The following is a 24,759-nucleotide window of genomic DNA, read 5'->3' as shown; positions in this document are numbered from 1 at the left end:
TCGAAACGTTCTGTTTGAATTTTTACTGTGATTAAAAAAATTATTAGCATTATAAGCATTTCGATTTTCAGTACTGTGGAAACATCTAAATAGCATGTAGATCATTCTTTCCATCTCCTCCCTGGGGTACTTCAACAACACTTAACATTATAAAATAACATTTGATTTAGATTTTGTTCTACAAGTCAACATTTTAAAGGTGCACTCAGTATTTTTTCCTCATTAAAATAAGTTTTACTCCTAAAGATATGAATTTTATATTTTGGAATATATGTAGGGAATCATGACCACTAACATTAAATTGAAGACTCCAGTCATATCAGTAAATTTATAAAAGCTGTTTTAATCTACATTGAGAGGGTCCGCACATGGGGGCTGCCATTTTGGAATCACATGACCAGCCAAATACTACTCACTTAATCTCAGTAACTGTCCTGTTATTTGACACTTTCACTCATTGATTAAAGTAATCATGGCTGACTGTGATCACTAAATGTCTACAATTGCATCTGAAACTGAAAACTATTGATTTGAAATGATGCTGCATCCAAGCCACTAGGTGTCAGTGTGAGTGCACCTTAAAGATAAAGCATTCTTATTTAAAATATTAGAATCAACATTATTATGTAATTGTGCCACCTTGTGGTGGAATAATGCAAGGACACCCCATAATGTGTCAGCGCGTTTGTGTTTGAATAATGAGTTGTGGGAGTTTAATAAGGAAACAAGGGGGGTTACTGTTAATCTACCCCACCTATATCTGTGGTTAAGAGCTGCTACTGGATAAGGCAATACAAAAAGTGGCTTTATAATCCAATATATTGTTTATTTGCACATGATTGAACATAATGAAATCATTGGTCTACAGTTCACAGCAATCCATTTTGCAATTTAATTTGTCAATAAGTCAGAGATTTATTATAAGGGCTTGTCTAAGGATGCGTCAGTGTACACCTGCATCAGACAGACACTTTTGGAGCCTCTCACTTTGGTTGCGTCGCAACATACTATTTTTAGTTCGATGTGTGTCAAGTTAAATGTATTATAATACTTAGAAAAATATGTCTTGAGATCCCTGCTTTCGGATTTGTGCTCCATCAAGCTGTGTTTTGAACACAAGATCGCATCCTTGTGTTGTGCTTTTGGCTGAAGTGTTGGTTTATTCTCAGTTGAAGTTTCGCTTACTGCCCCCTGGAGAAAACTGGTGGTACTGCAAGCTTGAATTGCTCAGGAATCTTCTTTATTATGGTCTGGAGACATGATTAAGCGCAATATTTGTAAAAAATAATGAATTGCACCGAATTAACGCATTAAATTGACAGCAATAGTTAAAACTTATGGATAATTTGAGCTGCAAAATTGTTTAAAAAACAAGTACTGCAAAATTGTTATCATTTTTACAGTCCTGTTTACAGGGTTTGTTAACATAATATCATCATTGCAACACAGTTGTCAAATTGGCAATAACTTTGGACAGAAAAGGTTAGTAAGTGATTTTATCATGTGAACATGCATATTATGTCTTGTGGCTATACTTTTGAAACAGTTAGTATTTTTTTATGTTTATGGACAGAATGTTTTTTTTAATGTGGTCACATTTCTTGAAAATAACAGGAAGTACACTGACATTTTTCAAACTAGTATGAACCTAAGGTCCATGACTTGTCAAGCATAGCTGTCTTTTCTGGATACTTCAAACCTTCTTTTCGCAGCAGAGTAAGACTGACAACAATGTTGGGACATATGCTGCATAGTTTACAAAGCTTAAAGAGATTTCATAGGTTACATTAACATAAAAAATCCACATAAGATGCAAACTTCAAATTTTCATTGTAAAACATATGACAATGTTAGTATTTATTGTTTTATGACAGTTTGTAATACTGATAGGTTTAAAAAAGTAAGCATCTCAGGCCCCCCCCCCAAAAAAAAATCCTAACTTCATTTTGGACCTTCATATTCTAGCAACATCAAATGGGAAGTAACATAATACCTTTTTAAACAACAATACTGTCATTAACAATTTCTGAAGTTTTAAACAGAAGATCATTTCCTGAGAATATTTCCCTCATCTGAACATCAGACCATACATATGTTCCTTTCACAGATATTGTAGCATGTCTAGCATTGTTGTGATACAGTGGCCTCAAAAAGCTTTTGGACACTTAAGCAACACTTAAAATGTATGAATTTAATTGAACAAGAAACAAATATCAGCCCAATGTTAAAAAAATAAACAAATGATGATAGAGCTTTTCTTAGAGCCAGTTTCCCACAAGTTCACACAATATGCTTTGTTAAATATTTAATATATGACAAAGTTTTAGCTAAAAGTGTGGTTGTGCTAACTTTCTTTAATATAATATAATACAAATACCACTTGGCTTGCTATTTTGTATTTCATTCATAGATTTTTAGGTGTGCCTTCAGTGCCAAATATGATTGGGGCTAGTGTATGTGGCACTACATTTACAAACACGGGTCCTTCCAGAACAAAGTCATTTGGCCAAAAATGTAGTTTAAACTAGATTTTAAGAAAAAGTATAAAATAAAAGGAAATTAAGAAGCTATACAAGAAAAATAGCTATACAATGGTTCAAAATGTTTAACTTTACACAATAGGCATTCCTTTTTGATTAACATATATGAATATATACACATATTATATACATACGCACATACACTGGTATATGGAGTACAGACTGACTCTGATCATTTCATTTCTGTCATGTTTAACCATAAAAAAATTGTGAAAATATTTCAACATGATTACATTTTGATTATGGTCATGACACAAGAGATGTTGCACCACTTTCATGAACGGTCATTTCCGTAGCCCCAAATTCAGACTGATCTCATGAAAATTAAGTGACTAGCAACATTTTTGCAAAATGAAATTATGTGGTTTATTACGCGTATCGCTGCAGTTTCAAGGTGAAATGTCCACTGAGGAGCGCTAAAATCAAGGTAAATGTTGTCCCAAAAAAATGTTTTTAAGGTTTAAGCCCAAAGTATACTTCGGTCAGGGATGTGTGACATAAATCTCACCATCAGCATAGTACTCGAGCACTGAACTCGCAAAGCCCGATTTTTCTAACAGTGTGTCTGTAAACACGCAGAATGCACATGTGCCTGGAATTATTTGCACAAATTAATGGGTCCACAAGGTGGCAACACTAACAGCTGAGCCTTTGTTGTCAGGAAAAAGCTTACCGGTATGTAAGATTAAGTAATCGCTGCTAAACAACAGGAGATGAAGGTAAAAACAAACACAGTAGATTTGAGAGGAGATCAGGAGATACCTGCATTTGTATAACTTGACTCTGTAGGACAATAAAGGCATCTTTATGGGTCTAAACTCATAGCAGTCGTAGCGCGAATGCACCAACCGCCTATGTATGTGCGGACAGGTATACGTTGACAGGCTCGCCGTCAAAATATACTTTGGGCTTAATGTTCTATGGAGTTTTGAATGAACAGAACCGACCTCCCTAACCAAAACGATAGTGTCATAAAAAGCAATTGTGAGACAAAAAATGCAATAGCTGAAGCAACCACGTCATTTCGTGGCACTTTTATGACACGTTCGGATCACGTGCCATCTCACATGCTTTGCTGGTCTTGAATGTAGTTGGTTATGTAATGCAAGTGTTAAAATTAATTGACTTTTAAGTAAGGTATTTTAGTAAAAGTGTTTCAATGTCATAAGTTTTTAATGTATTGTGAGAGGAACGGCCTAACAAAAACTGAGTTCATGCAAATGTGCTAATTTTGCTAAAATTTTATATATTTCACATGAAAATGAGCTTTGCTGCAAATTTGCGGCAAAATGTCCATTGTTGCCAAAGGTTTGCCGGAGGTTACCACTACCAGCGAAGAGCTGCAAAAATCAGGCAAACATTAGCAGTGAATCAAAAGCTCATTTGCATGTGAAAATAATGAGCGGCAATAATTTTTTTGTAAGGGCAGATTGAAACATCAGTTTCATGATCTGTTAACCTGTCATTTTACTCACGATTTTGTGTGAAAGTGAACGAAACTCGTTGTTGCGCCTCTGTTTATTACACCAGAAAGATCCATGCAGAGATACATATAACGAGGAACGTAAAAATAAAAAATTTTATGCTAAAATTTTGTTCAATGTAAAACATGGTTCTTGTCGACCAAATTGGACGTCACTAAAATAATCTGTCGTCTACTCTCAATTTAACAATGCTATTTCTACTATTGTCCTGTGTTTTAGCAAAGTGGCATGTAGTCTTCAATGCACATTAAATACTTTAGAAAAAATTATCAGAGACTGACTCAGAATGGCTGAAAACACATACAAAATGTGTACAAAAATAAAATAGCCTCAAATACGAGGTCTAAATCGGGACCAATCAATGTAAAAAAAAAAAAGAAAAGAAAAAAAGGTAGTTGTTAAATACAGTGTTACTAAAATTGTGTTGTCAATTTTCTTATGAATCAAGTTACTGAAGTATAGCTCTACCCAGCTCAAACTAATATTTAAGGACCCTTGTTGTGTGAAATTCAAACCACCTTCTAAATTACAACCCCCTTAGGACCCCTAAATTATTCCATTGCGGAAATAACTTTTTGGTGAATTCTATTAGATTTCCCCCCAAAAAGAAATGAGAAATTCTAAAATATAGCTTGTCAGTGAATTTAGTATTAACCATCAACACATGTCAATGAATATCTTTAAAATTGTAAATCACATGATATAGCCAAAATACCAAATGGTCAATATAAATATTTCCTTTTCTTTAGGTGCGTTCCAAATCACACACTTCTGCACTATTCTACACCATTTTGTAGTGTAAAAAGTGCGAGTAGTAGATTTACACTGAAAATGCAGCATAAAGAAGTGTAATTTAAGGACCCGGATGATGCAATTTTTCAACCATAAAAAATATTGTTAGTGTGGAATGTTGGACAATTCATGCACTCAGCACACGTGGCTTGCCGTAAATAGCGGAAAGGGGCGGGGTTACCTGGCTGCACTGCTGGTCTGACAAAACAATTGTAAATATTGAAGAATGTAGCAGCTAGCTAAACTTCAGCGGATACAGCACCTTACAAATGTGAGTTGAATGCTTTACCATCACCCCAAGCTGTGTGAATATGTAGATTAATATACAAGTGTTAACTGAGGTTGGCTAACACGCTAAAGCTAGCAGCAACACATCACTTGCGCTTGAAATTAAATGTACTTTTTTTACAAGCTTTTACAAGCACTCCTGGATTTAGGGATTTTCTGCCATTCTTCTCTGCAGATCTTCTCAAGCTCTGTAAGGTTGGATGGGGACCGTAGTTGGACTGCCATTTCCAGGTCTCTCCAGAGTTGTTCGATTGGGTTCAAGTTCGGGCTCTGGCTTAGCCACTTAAGGACATTAACAGAGTTGTCCCTAAGCCATTCTTGCATTGTCTTGGCTGTGTGCTTAGGGTTATTGTTCTGTTGGAAGGTGAACCTTCAGCCCAGACTGAGGTCCTGCACGCTCTGGACCAGGTTTTCATTAAGGATATCTCTGTATTTTACTGCTTTCCTTCAACCCTGACCAGTCCCCAGTCCCTGCTACAGAAAAACACCCCCACAGCATGATGCTACAACCACCATGCTTCACTGTTGGGATGGTATTGTGCAGGTAATGCATGACTCTTGTAATTGAGGCCCAACAGTTCAATCTTTCATCAAATCAGAGAATAATTTTTCTCCCAGTCTTAGAGTCCTTTAGGTGCTTTGTTATGTGTCTTGCTCTGAAGAGAGACTTCCGTCTGGCCACTCTGCCATAAAGCCCAGATCGGTTGAGTGTTGCAATGATGCCATAAAGCTCAGATCGGTGGAGTGTTGCAGTGATGGTTGTCCTTCTGCAAGTTTCTCCCATCTCCACACATGATCTCTGGAGCTCAATCAGAGTGACTATTGGGTTCTTGGTCACCTCTCTTATCAAGGCCCTTCTCCCCAAACTGCTCAGTTTGACCGGGTGGACAGATCTAGGAAGAGTCCTGGTTGTTCCCAGCTTCTTCCATTTAATAATTATGGAGGCCACGGTGCTCCTTCAATGCAGCCGAAAAAAAGTTCTAGCCTTCCCCAGATCGGTCCCTCGACACAGTCCTGTCTCTGAGCTCTGAGCATGGCTTGGTTTTTGTTCTGATATGCATTTTCAGCTGTGGGACCTTATATAGACATGTGTGTGCCTTCCCAAATCATGTCCAATCAATTGAATTTTCCACCGGTGGCTCCAATCAAAGTTTAGAATCATCCCAAAGATGACCCAGAGAAATGGGATGCACCTGAACTAACTTTCAAGTCATTGCAAAGAGTCTGAATACTTATGTCAACGTGATATTTCAGTTTTTTCTTTTTAATAAATTTGCAAAGTTATCACAAATCTGGTTTTTGCTTTGTCATTATGGGGTATGGAGTGTAGATTGATGTGAAAAATAATAATAAAGCATTTTAGCATAAGGCTGCAACATAAAAAATGTAAAAAAAATAAAAAAATGACAACACACAATCGACATATATTAAAACAAGGGGTGCTGAAGTCAACTAATCTGAGTAAAAGACCCATTCATCTCTGTGTAAAAATACAACAATGACACTGCCACCTTTCTAAGGTAATTTTTTGACCTGTAGTTTTGCTCCAAAATCAAAAGTGAAAATAGCCATTTTGACCCCTCTCCACAAATAATGGGTAACTCCATATATATTGATCCATGGCATTTAATGTTTTGGCTTTCATCATAATTTATGTTTATCTTTCTTCAGAAAAATTATTAACAAAATAAGTAATTTCAGCCGAGGAAGTTCCTGAAATTTGTTTGATTTGACATGGAATAAACCTATATTATATTACAGTGCATAGAGCTCTGGAATACTTGATTCTGATTGGTCAATCGAGGCATGTTTTGTATAATTGCTAAAACGGTATAACTGACTTTTGTGGCAGGCAACCTATTTTCCAAGGGCGTAGGTTTGGTTTGGAAATTGGTAGGGACATATTGTAAAGATAATATTCAAAATATTGGTAAAAATGTCTAAATATTACCTTGAATCTATTAATTTCAAGGATTGGACATAAGAAACCAATGGAAATCTGCCCCTATAATATCCAGAAAATTATTATTATTGTTGTTTTTTATGAACAACAGTGGGCAGTTGTGCATCCTGCAAAGCGCTGATAATAGTAGCAGGTGACACATGACAACACCATTTATGAGCTGTTTCAGAAGAGGTAGGACAATCATTTACACATTAATAAATACTAAGGACTTTTAATAGTTGTTAAAATGAAATTAAAAACATAGTTCAAAGTTAAAGTATTTTCTGTGTGGTAAAATTGTCCAGATGTTGGTCAGGACATTTCCGATTTTCCGAAGTTGGTGGGGACATGTCCCTATCATCCCTACCTAAATCTACACCTATGCTATTTTCTACAGAGCTGTACTAATTCCATGTATTTTTGGTCCCTGATTTTGTTTCCATTTCTTCTCACGTAATAAAATTATTTACATTGAAATCAATATTTCATGTCCATTTAGTTATTATTACCATAATCAGCTACAGTAGGATAACACAACAAGCTTTTTGATCATATTGGCATCCAAGGGGGTTACAATTTTGACCTGTGGTTGAATTTTGCACGACTCCCTGCCATGTTATAATTAGCAATAGTTCCGTCTTTATTTTTGGTCAATCCTAGGAAGGCTGCACTGCACATATTGTACACATACAAATATTGTATTTGCTTTCAAGCATGGTATCATAGGATGAATCTGCAGTGCAAAATAAACTATGCAAAAAAAAGGAAAAAAGAAATAATCAAGAATTTTGCATAGTTCACCTAAATTATTTCCCAGTGGTCCCACAAGTGCACTCTTTGTTTCTAGTGCAAACTAATGGATAGTTTCACTAGATTTGTCAACAAGCTCTTTTACTTCAACACTTGCTGTACAATAAAGAAAAACAATGCAACTCATTGGTTTAAAACAATTTAGCCAAAAATTGCAACTAGACAAAATAATCTTTTTTTTCATAATCACCCAAAATGGAAAATTCTGTCATTAATTCTGTATGACTTTCTTTCTTCCATGGAACAAATAAGTAGTTATATATAGCCCAATGTCCAAGCTGCACTTTTCCATACAATAAAAGCGAATGGTTTCAATGGCTGTCAAGCAAGATTTTTCAGATTAGGAATGTTGGAATGTTGCACACAATTCATACAGACAACTTTTATGATGCTTTAATGGTGCTTTCTTGTCTTTTTTGGAGATTAATAGACCCAGTCCCTATTCACTTTTATTATATGGAAGATAGCAGCTCAGAACTGCTGTATAACGTCTCTTTTTGTGTTCCATTGATTACAGGTTTGGAACAACATGACGGTGAGTAAATGATGACATTTGACATGAATTTCATTTTTGGATGAACTAGGGCAAACACTCTAATGCATTATGCGAACATATAAGATTTGTGTTAAACTGGCTACTTGGATTAGCCTTTAAATAGCTCAATATAATGTCAAAACATTAAAAACGAACCAAAAAAAAAAAACAAACAGCACAGAAAACTTTATAACCATAAAGTCTTTGCCAATGTAAATGCCTTTCACAGTCACTGCTTGCTTATAATATGTAGAATCTGGCATCTGTTGAACCTCAGACCACCGAATGGTCATTATGGTGGGCTCCGCTTAGGACAGTGTGGTTGATGGAGGACGCAGACCGGTCCGAACCCTCTACAGTACCGTTCACATTCTCCTGTCGCTGGCAGCACAGGATCTGTTTGAATGTGATGCTCATCTCTTTGTCGCGGTAGGAGTATATTATTGGGTTCATGGCAGAGTTGAATTCCGCTAAAAGCAGGAAAAATTTCTCGTAGGTCAGGATACTGCATTCAGAGCAGACCACATCCAATAAGAGAAGCACCAAACCAGGCGTCCAGCACACAATGAAAGCACCTAAAGAAATTATAAAAAATACATGAAACATGTGAATATTTGAGATAAAGAAATTGTATCTTAAAAATATGTAGTGCTATCTGGCTTGGTCTATCGGACATATTTGAGGTTATTGCCATTGGCTGATTGGCAATGTAATAAAAAATTTAATCACACAATCAATTGTAAAGTAACTGTAATCTGATTACACACATTTTAAAAAGTAATCACATCCAAATGTAATTGTAATCTTATTACGCAATCCAATGTAATCCGTAACTACCAAGCACTGTAAAAAAAAATTCTGGTGCCAAATATCTCCTTGTAACTCTTTTTTAATCTAACCCAAAATGACTTTGACAAACAAAAAGCAGAACTGAAAAGGACCATTTTGGAGACAGATGTTATTTTGCAAGACAGCAATAGTCTACATTTGCGAGTCTTGCTCTTCCTGCTCTTGACTGGTTTACATCACTAGAAAGTTATGTGCATACTCTCAGGAGTTAGATAAACTCCAGCAAGCTGTTTTCAGCATGACTTTGCCACATGTTTTGCTCTTTCTGAACAAACTCACTTGAGACAGATGGGGCTGGAGTCTGCATTTGAAGTAAGAGATTATGGTACTTTTGTGCATCAAAGATTTAATTTCCTCCATAAAGGGCCCTGGACCCAAAAGCTAGTTTGCTTTATTCTAAAACTTGATGCCACTTTAAATACACTGTTCACCATAGATCAATGTCTCTATAAATAAACAGAACATTGAAGAGATGATTTTTTGTCTGTCTTTATGTAAGGCACATTGTTTTGGATTTAGTAGAAGTTGTGAGAATGGCTGCACCATTGAGAGCTTCTTTTACACAAACAGCTCAGACAGCTAAATCAAAGGTTTGCGTGGAATCATTTTTCCTAGGAGGAAAATCCCAGAAATGTATCAACAACACTCAAAGAAGAAGAAAAAAAGATGAAAAAAGTTTTAAGTAGAGAAAATATAAAATTATTAATGAGCAAATTTGAGAAAATAATAATTGTTGATATCGCACATTCACATTATATATTTGGCAGATGCTGTTGTACAATGAGACCTACAGTGCATTCAGATATAAATTTTCCATTTGAACCTACAACCAAGGCATTCCTTGCAAAAACTAATTATTTTTGAGTATTTTGTCTTTTTTTTTTTATCAGTAAAATACCTAAACACATGATAAATTTACTTAAGAATCAAAATGACAATATATTTGGTCTAGTTTTCAATTATATTTACAATTAAGTAAGATTTATGCTTATAACTAGAATTTGACAAAAAAAAAAAAAAAGTGCCAATGTGATAAGAAAAAAACAGAAAACTAAATATAACGTAATATATAGGGAAAAGGTTTATTTTCCTTACCCAATGGCAAAAAGTGTTAAGCATAAACCCAACAAAATGTTGTTAAATGTATCTCAAAACAAAACATCTTATGTAAAGCTGTAGTAATTAATGCATTAAACCATTAACCGATTTCACATTAGATTATGTAATTTTATTCAGCTCCGTGCAAGTTCTAAATACTGGTTGGAACAGGGTGAAACCTTTGAGATGTGTACAGGGGTAATTTCACTGACGTACAAACACACTAAAGTGATTCCATCCCAATGTTCAAGTGATGGAGAAAGAACCTCTGTACAAAACAAACCCAGATGGGACTTCTGACAAAAATAAAGTACTTTTGTGGCCTTTGTGAGGCGGAATTTAATTACGAAAGAAGCACGTCAAGTCTTCACTACTACCTAAAAGCCAAACACGATACACAATAACATTGATGCGGTAAGCTAGCTTTCTTCCAGAGTTCTTCCGTGGAAAGTCTGTTGAACATCACACGTGTAACCGCATTCATATGAATCAGTGTTGTATCAACGTTTTCCCAGCAGTCAGCGTCAGCCAATGATTATTGGACAATTTGGGTAAAGTATCATTAGGCAGAGCAAGGCATTGGCCGTGTTCGGAGTGCCTACCATACTAGGCTCCTCTCACTATTTCTGCCATACAGAAGTATTACAGAAGAAGTAAAAGTAGTATGGTAACTATGCCATTCTGAACTCTGGCGTTCTCTGCAGTCCTTTTCATGTGGAGTCGGAACATCAAAACAGCGCTTGACACTGGGGTTGAGCAGTGCATTGACACCCTGAAATGAATCATCTTAATGCGTCTTCACAAGTGTAGCCAAGTGGATTGCCATAGCCTGCTGGTTATTTTTGTGGAGGATGAGGGCTTAAAGAGCAACATGCAGGTTGGACACCCCTATATAGCATAGTGTATGTTGATGATAAAACAACTAGATTTTCTGAACTGGAGTAATATATATTTAGCCATTAACGATATTTTGAGATAAATTGTGATAAAATAACTTCCGTGTCTATAAAGCACTAACCGGAAGTGACGATGGGCGAGGGAGTCTGGTCAAGTTCAAACTCAGGTTACAATGGATGCGAATGAAGAAACCGAGTTCTCCGGTGTGGCCGAACATGCCTATGATGGCCCACAGGCCTATAATTATGAGCAAATTAAGAGTTAAAATAATTAAAAGTAAGACTTACTCTGCTAAGTCCTCGTTTTCGTTGCACAGAATGTCTGCTAACGTTAGCACTTTGTCCTCCAGTCCAGCCCGCGCCAAAATCCGGTGTACACTTTGACGGTGGACTTGATTCCATCGAGTGCACCGAGGGAACAGCATCAGTAATCAGCCTCACGTGGTCCTTACTCCGAAATCCCATCCGAGACTCCAACAAATCTCCAGGTCGATAATTCTCCGGAGTGAAATGTGCGCCACAAACGACCGAGTGTGTGGTAACAGACGCGGCAGTGAAGTCTGCTCTCTTCACCTGCACAAAACGCACTCAAGACCGAAAAGCCTTGTTTTTTCTAGAAGGAAAATGATGGACACGATGTCCTGACAGGCTGGAATTCGTGCAACCAGCACAAACACAATAATTTACCATTATGGCTTCTCTAAACCTTTCTGTCTCTCACTACTGCTCTAACAACATCAACACCCACAATGAGAGCTGACCGCGAGCTCTTTTGTTTGCCTCGCCCTACGTCATATGACGCGTTGATAGCGGGAAAGGCGTATTCCAGAGCCTAGCACATTTTCATCAAAATCTCTACATCAAATGAGATTTCATTAGTAATTTCTACATATGTGTTTTTAAAAGACCTCTGCAGACAATATAAAGTATTAATTCAGTTATAAATTCAACCTGCATGTTGCTCTAAGAGATTTAATGTGCATGGCAACGAATACGCACCTTGTGGGGACTAGTTCTTTCAGTTAGACAACCTGCCACTTTGCCCCAATTTAGGAAATGTTAAATTTAACATAAAAAAAAACTATTTTAGTGGTATACAATTTTTTTGATTTATTCACTGGAATGTTTTGTTTGGAAAATATTAAAACATTATAAAATTTTTGCATATTGTTTTGTTGCCTTTCCTGAGAAGGAACTAAATGTGTTTTGACATTTAGTTACATTTCAGGCTTTTGAAAGTCTGTGATTAATCATGATTAACTCTGAAAAATCATGCGATTAATCACGATTAAATATTTTAATCAACTGACAGCACTAATCGTATGTCATTCTGCTAAGTAATTTTTCATGTTTTAAGGATGTGTACATATATAAACCAGAAAATAAGACAAAAATCATGCGCTACGAGTATGTGCAAGACTTGAATGTTTGATGAATACATTTCAATAAAAAATACAAAAACACAAATCCTTTGAAAATCTTTTCAAATTATTAGAATAAGTACCCATACCCATACATGACCCCCTAATTTGTACCCCATTCGTTTGAGATCATTTGACAATTCTTTGCATAAACATTGACAAGAAGTGTAGCACTTTCATAAATTAAATATTGTTGGGCTTACACAGGCCAAGACTTACAATGACTGAATGGTTTACTTATGAAAGTGTCATGTATTGTATATGCTGCAAATACCAAAGAAGGCAGCAGAAATATAAGTCAAATACTAAGACTAAACTTCAAGTGCCAAGCTTGAACACTATAGCATTTCCAAACCTAATGCTGACGCCATTACAGTCCTAGAGTCAACAAGACTAGAATCAAAGTTAAAATTATTTAATACTAATAAAAATAAAGAACAAATACGGATGTACAGCAAGTTATTGCAGTAAGTCACTTTGCAAAGCAAGCATCACACCACTAGGATACTATTACTGGCCAGCTGTCTATGTAGCATAATGTTTTCAAGTTTTGGGCCGGAAGCATTTTTACTAGATTATGGAATAATATTTATATAATCTAATTTATCTGGTATATGATGTAATTTATAATTACATAAACTGAGATATAATGCTTCAAAAAACAAAACAAAAAACAAGTCTGATTTAATTTAGTCAATGAAGGATTCTGCAAGTGGCATTATCCTGACATGATACCTCATCACGTATATCAGCTTACAGCTAGATAAAAGAATTAGATGAACAATATTCTAAATTGTGTTTCATGTAATAGCAATTAGTTTGATAGACAACTCTTCTCTGTGCATTATGCGTTTGGGGTAAGTAGTCCTCTCAATATTTCTCAGACATTTAAAGAAAACCAAAGAGAAATTATGCAGAAATGACACATTTTACATTTGAAAAAGTTTAAGTATAGCGTATTATTTATTCAGTGATGCTGGTATTGTAGCCTACAGTACGTTCTGTAAAACAAGCCAAATCTGAGTTAGGGTATTGGTTAGGAGCAAAAAGGTTTGTAAAGACTCCACCATTCATAAAAGTTCTATTCCACTTTCAAGCTGAGTAAGCATTTCATTTGGCAGCTGCTCAAAGCTTTACTTCATCTTAGAGCAGGATTTCAATTTATGACTTCCGTTAAGGCTTATTAACACCAACAGGCACAATGAATGGGGTGTTCAGAGGAACACTGCAAGAGTTGTATGAATGTTGGGTCTGAAGAGGGAGTATTTTACGCCTTTCCTTGACACATGCAAGAAATATGCCAAATTGAAATATAAAATGATGTTTTTATGGTCTTGTATGCAATTGAAATATGTACGACAATCTAAAAAATAACTGTGTACTACCAACAATGTCACATGAAAACTCGTAATAATTTGTATAAGATGGAGAAATTGTAAGATATCATCCGACTTGGCTTATTTAAATAATAACCATTCAACATGATTTGTTCTTTTGACATTCCTATTTAAGTACAAGTATCAGCTTTATACAAAATGACCCACAATTGGTTTTTGACCGTTGAAAATTGGTAATTTCCACATTGAGATCCCCATATATCTGGGACTGAACCATATAGGACCATATAAATGAAAATACCAAAAGGAAAGTTTGTTCTGAACCATAATCTAAAAGGATATTAATACTAAAAGGAACTTTTTAATCTCTGTTTAAAAATAAAATAATGATGATGCCATGCTTCTAAGGTTATTTTTTTGGTTTGTGGTTTTGCTCTAAATTCGTAGATGAAAATTGCCATTTTTACCCCCTTCTGCAAAAAAAGTAGATTAATGTATACCAAACGTACTGGTACTTTGGTACCAAGTCGATTCTAAAATAAAAGATGTAACGATACCAGTGTTTCTGCAGTCCTGAGCACCGACTCAATCCGGTTCCAGAGTATGACTGACACGACAGCTTTAAACCACTAATTTTGAGCATGTGCTCTGTTACTCCTTACACTGAAATGGACAATTATTCAAATTAAAATCATGATGTCCTAGTGTGATTTATTAAATGCTAAAGGCTTCAATATTAGTGTGGAAGAGATGTGTACTTTGAATGAATGCATAAGTCTGACCGCTCATTCACTGGAAGCTCCACAGTCATTGAGAATAATTCACGTTGTATCAGGTGACAGAGCAGAGAACTAATTTACAGTGAACCATACAGCACACGTAAACTATATATTTATATAATTAAATTACAGCATTTACACTTTAATCTCTCAACTCAACTTTATTTATGTAGCATTTAAAACAACAGAGTTGACCAAAGTGTTTCACAGTAATACAATTTAAAACATAACATTTCAAACACAAACACCAGTAATCTAAAATAGAAAATACAAACACTCCAAAACTGTGTCCTACATTTAATTTGTCAGAATCAAATGCCAGTGTAAAGAGATGAGATTTCAGACGTGACTTAAAAGTGTTGCAAACCGTTTTTCCGGAAAGTGAAGGTTCAGGCAAAAAATACACGTCATAATAAAAGCAAGACAATTCAAGTCATTTTTATTTGTTTAGCGCTTTTCACAACACACATCGTTTGTTGGAAATCATGCTTTACAGGAAATCATGCATTAACAAAATATTTAACTATAATATCTATAAAGTCTTAGAGTGATCATTGTGTAGTTTGATTAAATATGATATTTAGAACCCCAGTGAGCAAGTTAAAAGGCGACTGAGGCAAGGAACACAAAACTCCATAAGATGTTGTTTATTGGAGAAAAATAACCGATCTATCTGTCTGTCTGTCTGTCTGTCTGTCTGTCTGTCTGTCTGTCTATCTATCTATCTATCTATTTTACTTTAAGATTAATGACTAATATCTTTGAAGTCCATCCTGGATTAAATGCAGAATTTCACATAGCTGCATTGTCCTTTGTTAGTTGGTTGATGAAGCCTTTTGTTGGCATTGTCGGTATAGTCTATGTATTCCATTTCAAGAGTGTAGTCCATCAATAGACAAAGGTGACGCAGGCAGAGATTAATGATGAGAAGCATTGCAGTTCAACCTGCAGGTCATTTCGGTGAGGTTCGGTTGGGTGCATCCTAAATTCAAGTTTCAGGCAGTGGCATATTAAGTAATCCATGAAGTTACAGTTGGAGTTGGCATCAGTTCATCCTCTGAAGTCAAGACTGAAGTCATGTCAGGCTGGCACCGGCTGTATTTTGTTGTCATCTTTCAGTGACTCGTAGCAGTGGAGTCTGACACCAAGCATGAACGGAGCTGAATACTGCTTGGTGTCAGATTCCACTGCTACGTGTAACTTTTTAAATAGGCTAAATGGGTGTATTCAATAGGAAATTGTCATATTAGCATATTTATGCTATGTACCATATTTATGCTGGATATCGGTACTGACTACTAACATCTTGGTACCGTGACAACACTATAGTGGATTACTCAGTAAATATTTATAATATTTCATATTTTTTCTTTCATCTACATTTATGTATTTCTATCACTAGGATAAAAAACAAATACAATTTTAAAAATGTAAGCTTGGGACCTCTAGTTGAGAAGACAGGGAATGATAAGAGTAGAAATTGTAGGTTTTTGTAGGAACCAACTTGTACAATTTCACCATCTCTACTATTATTACTTAATATTACTTTTCATGACAATGGGTTAGTACTACTACAGAATATTATTGTTAATGAAAACTAAACTAAAAAGCATTTTCATAATTTAAATAGAAAAACAAATTACACATAATTGAGAAAAAACTTCAACTAATTAAATACATTTTCATGACTCTAAAACTAATATAAATATGCAAACACTACCAAACTGTAACAAACTCTATTCCCCAAGTTCACCCCGCCCCCTCTAGCTCTCACACTCGCTCCCAATCACCGGAATATTAGTTTCACCTGCACTGTTCTTTTCCCCTATTTATACTTTTCCCCTGCCCTTTCTCCCCACAGTTGTTGGTTATTGTTTAGTTTCCCCTTCGCTTTGCCAGCTCTAGTGTTTTCGCTAGCTTCCCCTGTTGAAACTATTCTCTTGTTTTGTCTCTGTGTATTCTGATTTCCCGGCTTCGACCTTACGCTTCCCTTTACTACGCTTCTTTGGATTTGCCCCTTTGTTATATTCTGATCTCCCGGCTTCGACCTTACGCTCCCCTTGACTACGCTTCTCTGGATTTGCCCCTTTGTACTTTTGCCATTCTGCCAATAAAGCAGTTTTACCCGACATTGTGACTATCTCTTCTTGTGCGTGTTACATAATAACCAACCCCACAAAATATAGTCACAATGGATCCCATGGAAAACCTTCAAGGCTCGCTAGAGCGGATTTGTGCGGCGCTTTCTGCCCAAGGATATACGGTTGGGAGACATGACCAAGCGCTCACAACCCAAGGGCAGCAGATACAGGAGATACTACAGACGGTACGTGCTCTTTCTGATCAGTTTAACCCTGTTCCACCTGTGTCTGTCCCTGAACCCGCTGATGCTCCCAACGTATTTCTGAACGCCGTGAGTTTTCAACCTCCCGAGAGGTTTGATGGCTCATCGGACGCTTGCCAAGGCTTTTTAATGCAGTGCACTGTCTATATGAAGTATCACCCCCTTTTACGCTCCGACAGTGAGAGAATTCATTTTTGATTTCCCTCCTCACTGGCAAAGCGCGACAATGGGCCACCGCGTTGTGGACGGCCGATAGCCCACTTCTTGCTTCATACGACCAATTCTGTCACCAGATTGCCGTGGTGTTTGATCACCCTGCAGCTGGTAGAGATGTGGGCAGCCGCCTCGTGTTTCTCAAACAGGTGTCACGCACTGCCGGCGATTATGCACTTGATTTCCGCACCCTTGCCACGGGTAGTGGGTGGAGCGACCCCGCTCTTCTAACAGTCTACCGTCTGGGTTTGAGTAGCCAACTGCAGATGGAGCTAGCCTGTAGAGGAGAATCACTGTCGCTGGAGGATTATATTCAACTCTCCATTACCGTTGATAATCTCCTACGCGATCGCGCTTATCGAAGTTCCTCGGTCATCTCAGAGCGTACGGTGGGTGCCAACTCATCTCGCCCCCACCTCTCGAAAGCTCTTCCAATCCGGAACCCATGCAGCTCGGTCGCGCTCCATTAACCCCTGCAGAGCGCACTAGACGTTTGACACAGAGCCTCTGTCTGTACTGTGGCAAACTGGGTCATCGTATTGCCTCATGCCCGGCCTGTCCTCAGCCTTCTCTCTTCAGAAGCCAGGTTAGAACGTCCGTCATTCTTAACATTACCCAGAAACAAGTCTGCCTCCCTGTGATTTTGACCCTAAATGATGTCTCCTTTTCTACCCCAGCCCTAGTTGATTCCGGGGCAGCGGGGAATTTTTTGGACGATGGCTTGGCCCAAAGACTTAGTATCCCACTTAGTCCCGTTGTGCCACCTCTCAAGGGTAATTCTTTGGATGGGGCACCCCGCGGGTCGGGATTCATTTCATCCAGAACCATGCCATTGTCCCTCCAAGTAGGCTTGTTCCACAAGGAGACTATTCAGTTTTTTATTGTTCGATCACCTAGGGACCCGGTAGTCTTGGGTCTCCCCTGGTTATCTCTCCACGACCCCCATATTTCCTGGCGCACGGGGGAGCTGTTGCGCTGGACTGACCACTGTCTGTCCCACTGTATTTCCCTTCCTGTCTTCTCCACCTCCGTAGAGAGCCCCGAAGTGAAATCTCCGGTCTCCATTCCCCCTGAATATTCATCTTACGCGGATGTGTTCGAAAAAACCCAGGTTAATCTCCCTCCACATCGTAGCATGGACTGCACCATCGATCTTCTTCCGGGGTCCCCACTCCCTAAGAGCAGAGTATACCCCTTAACGCTGCCTGAAACCAAAGCCATGGAGGACTACATCGACGAGGCGCTCTGTCTCGGCATAATTCGACCGTCCACCTCCCCAGTAGTGTCGGGCTTCTTCTTCGTAGACAAGAAGGATGGCGGGCTTCGCCCCTGCATCGATTACCGTGCCTTGAATAAAGCCACGGTAAAGTTCGCCTATCCCTTGCCCCTCATCCAGCCGGCCCTCGAGCAAGTCAGCAAAGCCAAGATCTTCACCAAGCTTGACCTCAGGAGCGCTTACAACCTTGTGCGCATTCGAAAGGGGGACGAGTGGAAGACTGCGTTCATCACCACCAGGGGGCACTACGAATACTTGGTGATGCCGTACGGCCTCGCTAACTCCCCTTCAGTGTTTCAGTCGTTCATGAACGAGATCTTCTGAGACATGCTGGACCAATTCCTCGTCGTCTACATAGACGATCTTTTAATTCACTCCTCCACACTCTCGGAACACACCAACCACGTCTCGAGGGTGTTACAGAGACTCAGGGAGCATGACTTGTTTGTTAAGGCAGAGAAGTGTGCCTTTCACCGCTCCTCCGTCTTCTTTCTGGGCTATGTCTTGTCTGCAGGGACGATGAAGATGGAGACCGACAAGGTTGCCGCAGTCCTGTCCTGGCCAGAACCTAGGACGCTGAAGGAGCTCCAATGGTTTCTGGGTTTCGCCAACTACTACAGGCGCTTCATCCGGAACTTCGGTAAGATCGCCGCACCCCTCACTGCTCTGACACGAGGCAACCCGAAGTCCCTTACATGGAGCACTCCCGTTCAGCAGGCCTTCCAAGCTCTAAAAGACACTTTTACCACTTCCCCTGTTCTCCAGCAACCCGATCCCACTCTCCCGTTTGTGGTAGAGGTGGACGCCTCTGAGGTGGGGGTGGGAGCGGTACTCTCACAACCACACGGGATTCCCGCTAAGCTGTACCCTTGTGCCTTCTACTCCCATAAACTGTCCTCCCCCGAACAAAACTATGACGTCGGGAATAGAGAGTTGCTGGCCATTAAGCTAGCCCTAGAGGAATGGCGCCACTGGTTGGAGGGTTCTAAGTTCCCTTTCGTTGTCTTCACCGACCACAAGAACCTGGAGTACATTCGCTCAGCCAAGAGGTTGAACCCCAGACAAGCCAGGTGGGCCATGTTCTTCACCTGTTTTAACTTTTCTGTCACTTTTCGCCCAGGCTCCAAAAACACCAAGGCTGACGCCCTCTCTCGGCTCTTCAGCTACGGCTCAAAACCCCCGGGGCCAGAGACTATTCTCCCTACATCGTGCGTCGTAGCACCTGTTAGGTGGGAATTGACGGAAGCCATCCTACAGGCGCAAGGTAACGAGCCCGCGCCTCCTCAAACCCCCCCCAACAAGATGTACGTACCCACCATTATTCGCCCTCAGCTAATGCAGTGGGTCCACACTTCCCTTTGTTCCGGCCATCCGGGTATCACCCGCTCCACTGAGCTACTCGCTAGGACATTTTGGTGGCCCTCGCTCAAGGACGACGTCCATGACTACGTCCTCTCCTGTCCAGTCTGTGCCCAGTCCAAAACCCCTCGTCACCTTCCCGCTGGGCTCCTCCAACCGTTGCCCATACCCGATCGGCCGTGGTCCCACATCGCCATGGACTTCATCACTGACTTACCTCCCTCCGACGGTCGGACGGAGATCCTAGTGGTGATAGACAGGTTTTCTAAGATGTGCCGCTTGATTCCCCTACCTGGACTACCCAACGCAACCCAACTGGCCGACCTTATGATCAACCATGTCTTCCGGAACTTCGGCATCCCCGAGGAGATTACGTCTGATAGAGGGACCCAATTCACGTCTCGATTCTGGCGAGCCTTCAGCGACAGACCAGGCATCCAGTTAAACTTCTCCTCGGGATACCACCCCCAAACCAATGGTCAGACTGAGCGCCTCAACCAGGAGATAGGTAAATACCTGAGAGCCTACTGCGCCCAGAACCAGGGTAACTGGCACACCTACCTTCCTTGGGCCGAATACGCCCAGAATAGCCTGGTCAGCTCCTCGACTCGCCTCACCCCATTCCAATGCGTCCTGGGCTATCAGCCACCCCTTTTCCCTTGGGAGGCTGATCCCAGTGACGTTCCGGCGGTGGATGCCTGGGCCCGGAAGTGCACCCAGGTCTGGAGAGCCACCCATGACCGTGTACAACGCTCCACTCAGACCCAGAAATCCAAGGCAGTCCGCCAACGCCGACCCACTCCTATATTCCATCCGGGCCAGCGGGTGTGGTTATCGACCCGAGACATCCGTCTTCGTCTCCCGTCCAAGAAGCTGAGCCCTAAGTACGTCGGCCCTTTTAAAATTGTGCAAAGAATTAACCCTGTCACATATAAATTACTGTTGCCACCCTGTTACAAAATCTGTCCTGTGTTTCATGTCTCCCTCCTTAAGCCTGTGTTTTACAGCCCCATGTTCCCACCCACTGCATCCCAGACACCCCCTCCACCACTCGATGTTGGAGGTCAGCCCGCATATACAGTCCGGGCCTTGTTAGACTCCAGACGTCGAGGTGGCCAGTTGCAGTATCTGGTAGACTGGGAGGGCTACGGACCTGAGGAACAGTCATGGGTGCAGTCGAGGGATGTGTTGGACCAAGCTCTCAAGCTTGATTACCATCGCCAACATCCCGATCGTCCCGCACCACTTCCCAGGGGTCGCGCTCCTCGCAACCGAGCGCGGCCGTCTGGAGCCGTCCGCAGCAGAGGGGGAAGTACTGTAACGAACTCTATTCCCCAAGTTCACCCCGCCCCCTCTAGCTCTCACACTCGCTCCCAATCACCGGAATATTAGTTTCACCTGCACTGTTCTTTTCCCCTATTTATACCCTGCCCTTTCTCCCCACAGTTGTTGGTTATTGTTTAGTTTCCCCTTCGCTTTGCCAGCTCTAGTGTTTTCGCTAGCTTCCCCTGTTGAAACTACTCTCTTGTTTTGTCTCTGTGTATTCTGATTTCCCGGCTTCGACCTTACGCTTCCCTTTACTACGCTTCTTTGGATTTGCCCCTTTGTTATATTCTGATCTCCCGGCTTCGACCTAACTCTCCCCTTGACTACGCTTCTCTGGATTTGCCCCTTTGTACTTTTGCCATTCTGCCAATAAAGCAGTTTTACCCGACATTGTGACTATCTCTTCTTGTGCGTGTTACACAAACATAGTTTTTAGATATACATTCTATTTTATAATAACATTTAAAACCTTTAAAAACTACATTAAACATGAAAACGGCCTTAATGCAATTAACAGCATTACATATTTAAATTATATCAGTTAACTGCATCTGAAGAGTTAACAGACTGTTTAATGCTGCTCAGATGTGGCATAAATACTGTTATGAGATTAATGTTTTAAATTATGACTGTCGATTTAACACGTTAATTCAGTGTGATTATTCAAATAAAAATTACATACAAAATAATGCAATTAATCATGTTGCTGGACCATAATAAGGAATATTTCTTCCATATGAGCAATTCAATTATGGAGTACCACCTGTTTTCTCCAGGGGGCAGTAAGCCATACATTGTAATGCATTTTAATTATCTGTATTATTATTTTGTATAATATACAGATGTGGCCAAATATATTGGCACCCTTGCCTAATACTTACGGGTCACAAGGTTGTCCAAGATGTTAAAATTAAAAATCTTTTAAAAATCTATTTTAAAACACTTGTTTCATATTCTCAGAAATGGTTTCATACATTTTTGAAAACTAAAAAGCATTTTCTACAAAATAAATAAATTTGTGATGTCGTGTAACCATCAAATAAAAAGTATAATAATACTTCCTTTGCACCTTGAATACATGAGAGTAAAAACAACCTCATCATTAATTTCCAAAATAAGTTTTTAACACATTTTTCCAGGTATATATTTCTGAGTCAAGAATATCAAGAAGTTTTCTCAGGGTTACCCACATGACTTGATCAAAATGTGCCTTTTTATAAAAATGTCAAAATCAATATCAGATGTTTTTTAAAACTTCACGCTCAGTCTTGAGGGTCTAAAGTTGTCCGCTTTGTTAATTGGTTTATGGTCAACATAAACAACATAAACATGATTTTCTCCCCAATTTGGCATGCCTAATTCCAAATACACTCTAAGTCATCATGGTGGTGTAGTGACTCCCCTCAATCCGGGTGGCGGAGGACGAATCTAAATTGCCTCCACATCTGAGACCGTCAATCCACGCATCTTATCATATGGCTTATAGAGCAGTAACGTTACTGCGGAGAACTAGCACATGTGGAGGCTTCACGCTATGCACCGCGGCATCCACGCAAAACTCACCACGTGCCCCACTGAGAGCGAGAACCATATTAAAGCCACAACGAGAAGGTAAACCCAACTTGATTCTACCCACCCTCGCAACCGGGCCAACTGGTTGCTTAGGAAGCCTGACTGGAGTCACTCAGCATGCCCTGGATTTGAACTTGTGACTCCAGGTGTGGTAGTCAGCGTCTTTACATGTTGAGCTACCTTTTTATGTATTTTTAATTTAATAGATCTGGACAAAAATGAGCATCACTCCATTGACCGTTAGTATACATGAAAATAAAATGCAATTCACATAAAGAATTCAAGTTAAGATCCTAAAAAATGTTTTATCTCTAGATCGTTCACCCACTGTCAAAGTTTTTTTGCTCCAATATCTGAACTAGTAAAGGAAGTTTGGGCTGTTTCTCTGAAGGATGCTTAACCAGTGGTGTAAAAAAGTTGTTCTACATTCAAAAGCGTTTTATGGGTGAAACCCTGAAAGAGTGAGCTAGCGTGCTCATGGTCAGATTGCGTGACTATAGAAACACCATGGCAGAATATTTCCAAACTGTTCAAGTGTAAATATCTAATTGTGGGATTTCACCTATAGAAACTTGGCAACCTTACAAATGTCGAAATCAAATTCTGACTGGCTAATCGCCCTTATTTAAAATCTGTTGTTTATCAAATGTAGAAAATGTCATATTTTACTTGCATGATTAGTTCTAAGTAATACATGACACAACTGATCTAAATGGGGGATGGTGGTTTAACAAGGGGGATGCTTTTGGGGTATTTATTGCAACAAGGGGGATGGCATCCCCTCTCAACTCAAGCCCTGTTCTTAAGGGTCAAAGTAAACAAAAACAAAACTAAACTGAAATCACAATTCGGAAATAAAAGAAATATAAAAACAAAATTGAAATGTCAACACTGTAATGCTTCAACTAAAACCCTACTGAAACTCTGTTTATAACTACAAAGCAATCTGATTTAGCTTTATTTTATCAGATGGCTGACAAAAAGATATGCAGGATATACTCCCATAACTATTCAAACATTTTCTTGGAAAAACTGCTTTCCTTGAAGCTGCTTCTTGGATTAAAGTCTTTATAATTCTCAGTAACTGTGCATTTGGAAGTTTCTGGAATTCACAAGTATGATGCTGGTAAACTCAGCAAAATGTCTTTGCCTAAAAGATGACTGAAGATTGGAAATGCAATGGTCAGCTTATCATATCTCTGTTTTTATTTCTGAGCTAGACACTCAGCGAGGTCACTGCCTATAAAAGAGAAACATTCACTTAAATTCAAGCTTTTTCCAAAACTATCTTTTTTATCACGTAAGCAAAACTGCATTAGTCATGTGATACATCCAATAATGCTGATAAGGGAAGGCATGATTGGCAAAAATTTACACAGTATGAAACATCCAGCCATTTTACACCACATGAGTCCTGTTGTCTGCTTTTCTTGATGAGCAGAATGGAAAAAGATCCAATGATTTCATTATCACTGTTTTTCAAACATACTTTATCCACCATTGAGGAACCCTCAACAATGAATGAGTCATGTATTTGACAAAACACAAAACTGATATCATCTTAGGTTGTGGAAGTTATATGTAACACAGTGTGGGAAGATTTTGGTGCATTACACAGTAACTTAACAATGGGCATGTACTGTACTAAACATTAAATCAAGGTTCCCTTTGTAAAGGGTTAATAAAAGGGTACATTAATGACCAATAACACATTTTCAAATGCATTATAAATCATTTATGTGCCATTATAACAACATTAATAAAAAAGGGGACTTTCATAAAATACTTGCCAAATAGAGAGAGAATTTATACTTACATGTTATAAATGCTTAATAAAGGTTCTTATTTAAACATTTTAATCAAAATTATGAAATGTCATAATTCTGACATTTATA

General features: G+C 39.1%; 1 protein-coding gene across 2 annotated transcripts in view; it reads right to left on the bottom strand.

Moving 5' to 3' along the window:
• The window catches only part of lpar1 (lysophosphatidic acid receptor 1), a 62,951-nt gene that overhangs the window by 13,423 nt on the left and 24,769 nt on the right, over positions 1 to 24,759 (bottom strand). The window contains exon 3 of one of the 2 annotated variants that reach the window (XM_052117728.1): positions 1,825 to 8,969. The exons of the other annotated variant lie outside the window; for it this stretch is intronic. Coding sequence (XP_051973688.1) covers positions 8,668 to 8,969 — 302 coding nt within the window. The 3' untranslated portion in view covers positions 1,825 to 8,667. Of the gene's footprint in view, positions 1 to 1,824; positions 8,970 to 24,759 lie in introns of those variants that run through there. 2 annotated transcript variants of the gene reach the window in all.

Source organism: Xyrauchen texanus, chromosome 44 (genome assembly GCF_025860055.1).
Source record: "Xyrauchen texanus isolate HMW12.3.18 chromosome 44, RBS_HiC_50CHRs, whole genome shotgun sequence".
NCBI lineage: Eukaryota > Metazoa > Chordata > Actinopteri > Cypriniformes > Catostomidae > Xyrauchen > Xyrauchen texanus.
This window is presented reverse-complemented; position numbering and strand designations above follow the sequence as displayed.